The sequence below is a fragment of the Diabrotica undecimpunctata genome, chromosome 4 (genome assembly GCF_040954645.1).
Source record: "Diabrotica undecimpunctata isolate CICGRU chromosome 4, icDiaUnde3, whole genome shotgun sequence".
NCBI lineage: Eukaryota > Metazoa > Arthropoda > Insecta > Coleoptera > Chrysomelidae > Diabrotica > Diabrotica undecimpunctata.
In genome coordinates this window covers 157,718,712-157,727,864 of record NC_092806.1, presented here as the reverse complement: position 1 = coordinate 157,727,864, position 9,153 = coordinate 157,718,712, and the positions used below count along the sequence as shown (strand labels likewise).

At 33.7% G+C, this 9,153-nt stretch overlaps 1 protein-coding gene and 1 long non-coding RNA gene across 2 annotated transcripts in view; one reads left to right on the top strand and one right to left on the bottom strand.

Moving 5' to 3' along the window:
- Positions 1 to 8,638, top strand: part of LOC140440301 (probable phosphoglycerate kinase) — a 41,394-nt gene extending 32,756 nt beyond the window's left edge. The window contains exons 6-9 of the mRNA XM_072530726.1: positions 5,817 to 5,951; positions 6,135 to 6,256; positions 6,315 to 6,415; positions 8,253 to 8,638. Of these exons, the coding sequence (XP_072386827.1) occupies positions 5,817 to 5,951; positions 6,135 to 6,256; positions 6,315 to 6,415; positions 8,253 to 8,392 (498 nt within the window). The 3' untranslated portion in view covers positions 8,393 to 8,638. The remainder of the gene's footprint in view (positions 1 to 5,816; positions 5,952 to 6,134; positions 6,257 to 6,314; positions 6,416 to 8,252) is intronic.
- LOC140438534 (uncharacterized) lies at positions 997 to 2,176 on the bottom strand. The gene is made up of 3 exons (XR_011950558.1): positions 2,018 to 2,176; positions 1,575 to 1,691; positions 997 to 1,209 (listed from the first exon to the last, which is right to left on the bottom strand). It is a non-coding gene; the product is annotated as an uncharacterized lncRNA (long non-coding RNA).
- Positions 8,639 to 9,153: the final 515 nt, after the last annotated feature.

Sequence of the window (9,153 nt, the reverse complement as noted above, 5' to 3'; positions counted from 1 at the left end):
CACTAACCCAGAATTTTCTTGTCTTTCACATTTAAAAACATTTAAAATGATTTATTCAACTTCAACGCTAAGAGGGCTTCTTTTACTTCGTTTTCGAGGAGGACTCCATGTATTTTCAACCAATTCATCAGCAGAATCAGTGGATGACATTTTTGGTTTCAATATCAGTTATTGAAATACGTGGTTATTGTTACAGTAATCACAATTACGTATAGATAGGGTCGTTATACAAATAAAAATATATACTTAAATAGTTTTAAATCGCACAACAAATAATTGCTAATTCAACATTAACAGCATAAAAATAATTGATTGTCCTTTGACCATCAAAATGACTAAAAATATATTCAAATTACAAAATTTTAATACCGAAATATAATACCTACTTAAATCGTGTCCGAACCTGTATGAGTTCCGACGACGTCGGCAGTAACGAAATAAAGATGGACATTTTGGTTAGTTTTTAAATATTCTTGAAGAACTGTTACTGCATGTATGCATAAAATATTCATTAATTTTATGAATCGGATTATTTTTTTGCTTACTATGTATTCAGTAATAAAAATAATTTATATACTATGCAATAAACACTAATAGTTGAGAAAATAAAAAAATTAATAAAGTGTCATAATTATACTGTTACTTATCGGAACGAGTAGACTCATTTGGAACATCTTTAACAATCATCTGTTAAATTTATCTTTGTTTATACGCCCTGCATCGCTTAATGAAAGTAGGTATAGAAGAATGATTTTTGGGGTTAATTCGAGTCGGAGTCAGTGGCGATGCCTAGTGTAAAGTTTGCCTTTTTTTGTTTATTTTTAATATCTTTGGTCATACGGATATATTATTTGGTAAGCAACAGAAGAAATCGAAGAAGTACGAATTAGTTACGTCAGGAATTTGCAATTTGCTTCACCTCTTCAGCTCACGAACCTCTTACGAGACTTGCGAGCCGCCACTGTTGCAATGTAAACTAAAGTGTACTTACTTAAATCTTGAAGAATTGAAATCCGACACACATTCCCTAACTTTGGAACAAATACTGTCGATTCCTTTGAATGTATCGATTATCATTTGGCTGATGTTGGTATTGATTTCAGTCAAGTTGTTATCCACTTGTTTTCGATAATTGATATAAGACGAAACGGTACTGGATGAGGACAGAGTCGATGATTTTAGTGTCAGTGATTGATCTGCAGGTTTCACCTAAAGTAAAAATTAAATGAGTTTTTGATTTCATTTATGAACAGGTTTTCATTTTCCGGTATCGAAATATAAATGGTCATAACTTGTTAAATACCCTGTATAAAAGTGTGAAAATTCATACTATAAGAACAGGGATTATGGGAGGAATCTAAATATGAGAAAATATACAGGGTGTTCTATTTAAAAAATTGTATGTTTGCTTTACCACGTGGCGAAAGCCCAAACCTGAGGAAAACCATTGCCTACATTTTTTCTAAATAACTTTTTTGGATATTCTATACCATAATGGAATTATCGACCGATATCTGGAATATCTGGATAATCTCTCTCGTTTAATATATAAAAGAACATTTGAAAAATTTTACCTTAGGTTTTTCTTTTCGTTTATATTGTTGATTATGTAAATAATACATGAAATTTTGTAGTACTCCTTTCATAACCTCTTTTCCCTCCATGGGTCTTTCTGCTTGATAAGGCATTATCTAAAAGTAAGTGAATCTGTGTTAAAAATTTATCAAATTGACAATTAAATGTTATTTTTGTCAAATTCTCCATCAAAATTATCTTTTCATTTTAAAAACATAGTTTTCGTATAGAGTTTATCTCTTTGGAGACATTCTTCAAAATAAATGTTTGATAATATACGCTAGACTATAAAAATTATTCACAATTTACCATTAAATTACTTTTTATACCGTTAAATCAAACTGTTTTTATTAAAATGTGTTTTTTATTAGTAAACTTTACTTCGAGATGCGTCAAAACTCTTTCACTCTTTTTGTCTAATATACGCTCCGTTCGAAAGTACCTTTTCTGTAATATTCTCCTGGATAAAGATGTTAACTCTAGATTTTGGTTGGAAAAACGCTTGCCTCACATGAAAATACCACGGTTGACAACCTTTTTGGACAAGATGACGGATTAATGACGGATGAAATGATTTTTATTCGATGTAAAATCGAATAAGTCGGCCGGTGAACATACGACATAAGTTTGTGATTTTAACAATAATAAAAGAGAAAATACGTCAGATAAACAGAATATGGTCAATGTCGATAGGTTTTCATACAAATAGCCCAGGAAAATTAGCCAAAATACAATTTTTTGAGTCGCTGCAACAATTGTCTAGCGTTTGTTTTGAATTAAATATGAATAGAATAACAAAATTTTATTATCGCATAGAAGCATTGGTATGTTAGTTGAAAATCTTACATACATCATTCATCTACTTAATTAAACAATAAAATCGAGTAAAATCACCTTCAAAAGTGAAATAAAACTAATGTAGTTGCCTAAAAATAACAACTGAGCATAGATGGCACTAGTGCTGCATAGCATAGTGAGCATTGAAACAGAATGGACGTAGAATGCTCAATCACAAAAAAGTTGGAAAACGGAGCCTTGCAGTGGTACAGGCATGTATAAGGAATGCTAGATCACAGGTAGTCGAAAAGAATATTGGGCTGTGACTAGTCTGGAAGAAGTCAAAGAGGACGACTTGCTACAAGATGGAGATTTTAATAATAATAAAAGAGAAAATACGTCAGATAAATAGAATATGGTCAATGTCGATAGGTTTTCGTACAAATAGCCCAGGAAAATTAGCCAAAATACAATTTTTTGAGTCGCTGCAACAATTGTCTAGCGTTTGTTTTGAATTAAATATGAATAGAATAACAAAATTTTATTATCGCATAGAAGCATTGGTATGTTAGTTGAAAATCTTACATACATCATTCATCTACTTAATTAAACAATAAAATCGAGTAAAATCACCTTCAAAAGTGAAATAAAACTAATGTAGTTGCCTAAAAATAACAACTGAGCATAGATGGCACTAGTGCTGCATAACATAGTGAGCATTAAAACAGAATTGAGGTAGAATGCTCAATCACAAAAAAGTTAAAAAAACAGAGCCTTGCAGTGGTACAGGCATGTATAAGGAATGCTAGATCACAGGTGGTCGAAAAGAATATTGGGCTGTGGCTAGTCTGGAATAAGTCAAAGAGGACGACTTGCTACAAGATGGAAAACACATAAGAAATGCTATGATAGATAGAGAACTCAGAGAAAGTGACGAAGAATGAAAACGGCGAACTCATAAGGAGAAAAAGCCGAAGAACAGGAATAAGAATGTCTCCTACCTTAAATTGCAACATGATTTTTTTTAAAATAAACCCTTGGCAACGGTTTAAATATAAACGATTATTGAGTGAGCCTCTGGGAGAATGGTGAGGTAGAAACGTAGTAGGTAGTTCATAAACCAATGAACAATTACTATGCAGAGTTTCTAAACACTAAATCGAATGTCATCCACTGGTGGCTGGCGCCACCACCTCCATGGGGGAACTGGCGATGATATTATTATCCTGCTGTGTAACATGAAGAAAAAGCAAATCTAACGGAACTCATGTGGTTCTTCAAACCTCAATTTTGATTGGGAAGGCTATTTGGACAGTCCTGTTTATTTCCGGAATATATTTCTGTCTTATCAGAAACGGAGCTCCCATTCAAACTTCAGTCATCAGTTTGCTCTTAAAGCAGCTTTAACTATTAGAATCGATACGATTAAAAAAAACAGTAGAAGCTCACCATCAGACATTGCCGCGCTTTGAATTTATTTTCCAAAGCCGATTTTTGGACATGGACAACTGTACGTCGCCTTCTAGCGAGTTCATATATATAAGCGAGTCTTCTACAGCTGGCGCCGCTTCTCGCATCCTAATTTCCAGCGTTTTCTGTCGAAGCAATCTTCAGTTGTTAAATCTCTGGCGGTCATTGCATCGTCGACATCGTCTCTCCAGGATCGTCTTGGTCTACCTTGTTTTCTTCTAGTTGGCAGAGTCCATTCTTCCATTTTTTTTTGTCCATCTATTTTCAGGCATTCTCTGAAGGTGTCCATACCAGTTAAGTCTTTTGGCTTCGATTGTGTCTATTATGTCTAGATCGATTTCCATTTCTCTCCGAATATCTTCGTTTCTCACCCTATCAAGTCTAGTGAGCTGGCAACATCGTCTCCAGTAGTTCATTTCCATGGCCTTAATTTTTGATTTGTTTCTTTGGTTTATTTCCCAGAGTTCGGCGCCGTACAGCCCAATACTTTCTATTATTGTTTTATAGATTCTTCTTTTATTTTCTTTTGTTATTTTTTTATTCCATAATAGTCCGTGTAGCTGTCTGGTGGCTGATCTTGCTTGGCCAATCCTGGAGTGTATTTCTTCGCTACTTCCTGCTTTTGATGTTATTTGGACTCCCAAGTATTTGAAATTGTCTGTTGGGTTTATAGTTCCCATTTCGATTTGTAGGCTTTCTGGTTTTTCTCCTACAACTAAGTACTCAGTTTTTTGTATATTAATTGTGAGGCCCCATTTGGTATACTCATCTTCCAGTTTTCTAAGCATGTAGCCTACATCACTCTCGTCTTCAGCTAGAATGGCTTGGTCGTCAGCGAAGTGTATCGTGTACAATCTATCATCTCCGATTGGGATGCCTATATTGCAGCACTTTCTTCTCCGCACTGAGAGTGCCTCATTTATAATATACTTATTATATTTATTATATTATTAATTATTAATTTAATATACTTGTTATATTATTATACTTATTTATAATATAACTAATAATAATATTTTGAAGAGTGTAGGTGCTATGCAGCGGCCTTGCTTTAGGCCCTTACTAATAGGAATTTCTCTAGTTAATCTATTTCCAGTTTTAATGTTTGCCGTCATATTTTTGTAGAGCTGTTGTACTGCTTGTATATTTTTTTTGCTTAGTCCTTGTTTTTCCATTGCTACCCAAAGCATTGAAAGTGGTACTCTATCGTATGCCTTTGTCAGATCTATAAAGACTATATGAGTTGAAAGGTTGTGGGCTAATCTTTTCTCGATAACTTGCTTTAGAGAGAATATACTGTCCATACAGGATCTGCCTGCACGAAAGCCATTCTGTTCTTCAACATCTGTCATCTCTTTTTCAATTTTGTTTTTTATTATTTTTCCATACAGTCTTGAGAGTGAATTTATGACACTTAGCCCCCTGTAGTTTTTGTAGATGTTGTTAATATGTGCTTTTGTCCACTCCGGTGGTAAGTCGTGTCCATTATAGAATAAGGTGAAGACATACGCCAGTAATTCCCGTAATACTTGTGGGCTATGTTTTAATAATTCATTTGGTATACCTTGTGGTCCGCATGACTTCCGATTTTTTAGAGTTTGTATTGCATTCTCGACTTCCTGTACTGTTATTGCGAGTTCATCGTACAGCAAATACTCGCGTAAAAGTTGTAGATAAACCCTACCAAGGAAACTTGATTGAATGAAGTAGGCGAATTTCCTCGAGTAATATTGTTTACATACAAGCTTTTTCAACTGCTACAGAGTTTTTTAAATAATAGTATTTTTCGTCTTGTGCAGTTACTTGTACATGAAGAAATTCGATTTTACACTAGTTATAAATTCGGCGAAAAGCTTTGAGAGTTTTCATACTCTTATAATTACATCTACCCATTATGCCCTGGGACGGGCTCCAATGCTGGTATAGAATAAAATATATAATTAATTTGTCAAATATGCAAACAATCGTTATTACTAAGTACTACTTTGTTTCAGATTGGAGATTCCTTGTATGACAAAGAAGGAGCAAAAATTGTCAACAAACTGTTAGAAAAAGCCAAAGCCAACAACGTTCAGATACATTTACCTGTAGATTTTATTGTTGCTGATGGATTTTCCGAAAATGCCAAGGTAGAATAAATCGTACAAATCTTTAAAGTTCTTTCAAACCACCATTGGTGCTGGTGTTGTTAACATTTATCACAACTACATTTCTTGAAATTGGCAATTGTTGTTAGAATTCTAAATACAGTTTAGAAATTTAGACAACAATATATTGATATGCCTATTGATTTCGTTATTACGTTATTTTAGACTGATTCAGCTACCGCCGCAGCGGGAATTTCTGACGGATGGATGGGACTTGACATTGGACCAAAAACCATCGAACAATTCAGAGAACCTGTCAGGCGTGCCAAAGTTATTGTATGGAACGGGTGAGTAAAATGAGCTTTATAAGACCAATTTTTACTCAGTTTTTTTTTGTATTTATAGACCTGCCGGTGTATTCGAATGGGATAAATTTGCTACAGGAACTAAAGCCATTATGGATGAAGTTGTAAATGCCACTGCCAATGGAACCATCACCATTATTGGTAAGATATCACTCTAGCATTATTTTTATAAAAAATAAAATTTTCGAATTTTTTGCCATTTTTTGACAGTTTTACTAGAAAAATTTTTTATTTTTTGTTCGGTCTTTCTGGAATATTTTATTTCCTCGTCGGTCTTTCTAAAAACTTTATTTCTTCTTCACTCTTTCTAGAAAGTTTTATTTTCTCTTCCGTATCTCTCGAAACATTTATTATTTCATCGGTCTTTCGGAAAACGGTTGTTTTTTCATCGATCTTTCTAGAAACTTCTAGTTTATATTTGGACTTTTTAGAAACTTTGATTATTTTCTCTTCAGTCCTTCTCGAAACTTTTATTTTCTCTTTAGCTTTCTAGAAACTTCTATTTTATTTTTGGACCTTCTACAAACTTGTATTTATTTTCCCTTCAGTTTTTCTAGAAACTTTTATTTTCTCTTCGACTTTCTAGAAACTTTTATTTTCTCATCGATCTCTCTAGAATTTTTATTTTCTCTTTGATCTTTCTGGAAACTTTATTTTATATTTGTACTTTCTATAAACCTTTATTTATCTTCTCTTCAGCCTTTTTCGAAACTATTATTTTCTCTTCGGCTTTCTAGAAACTTATTTTCTCATCGGTCTTTCTAGAAACTTTTATTTTCTCATCGGTCTCTCTAGAAAACTTTATTTGCTCTTCAGCCACTCTAGGAACTATTTTTTTCTCGGTCTTTCGGGAAACGGTAATTTTTTCTTCTGTCTTTAACTTTTATTTTCTCTTTGGTCTTTCTAGAAACTTCCATTTTCTCTTTGGTATTTCTAGAAACTTTTATTTTTTCTTCGGTCTTTCTAGAAACTTTTATTTTCTCACCGATCTATCTTGAAACGAATGTTTTCTCATCGGTCTTTCTAGAAACTTTTATTTTCTCATGGGACTTTCGAGAAACGGTTGTTTTCTCTTCAATCTTTTTAGAAACTTTGATCTTCTCATCGATCTTGCTATAAACTTCTTTCAGTTTCTCGTCGAAGAACTTGACACTTTTTTTAAAAGTTTCTTTGATCTTTTCAGAAGTTTCGTCGAATTTTTCCATGCTTGTCTAGTCTAGTGACTGGAATTCGATTATTTCTAGGTCTTCTGCTTTGGTGATGAGGTCCTTAAGGTCGTTTTGAAGGAGCTTATTGGAACCACTAGAAATTTTATTTCCTCAAGCTCTGTAAAAATAATCGTTCCTCGAACTTGCAAATTTTCGAAAGCATTTTTAATTAAATGGTCTGTACCGAAAACAACTCATGCGCTAAACGATCGTTCGTAAATGTTTTATAGTCCCGAATACAGTTTACTGGAATGTCTTTACTATTATAATGTCTAGTACAATTTTTTTAATTAATAGATGATTTAAATGAATAATCAAACTTCTGACACCAATGTAATGTTTAATTAAATTTAATACATGGTTTATTTTATATACTCCATTTATTTGCAGCATTAGTTTATTTGTACAATTACTTCTTAAAATATATTTGCAGACTAACTCACTAATAACGGAAATCGGCATTTAATAGCCGATTCTTCGAGTGTAGAACTGAATCGATCAGCACACCTCTTGCGTGCGAGATGAATCCTCAGTGACGCATTCTTCAGGCCACTTCTCGATATATCCCAGTTGTGACCATCCTAGACTGCCATCAGTCTGCTGCTTGTCAGTTTAATATTACAATATTAATAAAAATAGCTGAAATAGTCCAAAAAAATTAAAGCTCATTAGAATGTTTGATAACTTACTTATCTAAAATTAAATTCTTTAATACTACAAGAAATAAATTCGTTAATATTCCACTTTAAATAAGAAAATATTTTGTTTAGGTGGAGGCGATACAGCAACCTGCGCCGCCAAATGGAAGACTGAGGACAAAGTATCCCACGTTTCAACAGGAGGTGGTGCCAGCCTCGAGCTGTTGGAGGGAAAAGTTCTTCCTGGAGTCGCTGCGTTATCTGATGCTTAGGAACCGTCATCTTCTTCAGACGTTTCTAGAAGAACTCAGACCAAACGTTACTCATACATATTCCAAAGTCTGCATGAATCTGTGTTCAACACGGGAAGATGCGTTGTCAAATTTGCGGTCTGAGGATAAATCCGTGCAAAATTTTGAGTGTATGTTACTGTATGTGCATAGAATGTTCCACATTTATTTATGTAGATATATTTGATTTGTTTTTGTCCTCGTTACACAATAAAAATATTTATCGATTGTTGATTTTTTTTGGCATTTAGTGACTCAGTAAGTTTTTAATTATTTGACAGCTGAGGCGAAGATTTATTGTGAAGAGTTTGAGTGCAGTATTGAAGAATAAATTCTTTTTTGTTTTCATTTATAATTAGCTACAATTTACAAAACATCAACTTTATATTTAAGTTACTGGCTGGTAGCTAACATAGGTAAAATGGACTAAAATACCTAAGCTCTGACGTCACAATGGGCGGGGTTTTTAAAAACCTTTCCAAACATATCTAATTTGGAAATATTGGTTTTTTGGTGTATATCAAAGTATTGGCTTATATCAAAGACTCTTTATAGTCTATCGACTATATAGAGGAGAGGAGACTATCCTGGTACGGCCACGTCAGAAGAGCGGACAGAGGACGCTGGATAAACAAAATCACAGAATGGAGCCCGATTGGAAGAAGAAAGAGAGGAAGACCCCGAAGGTCATTCAGAGATGAAATCGACGAGGCTATGGAGAAAAGAACCCTGCGAGATGGAGA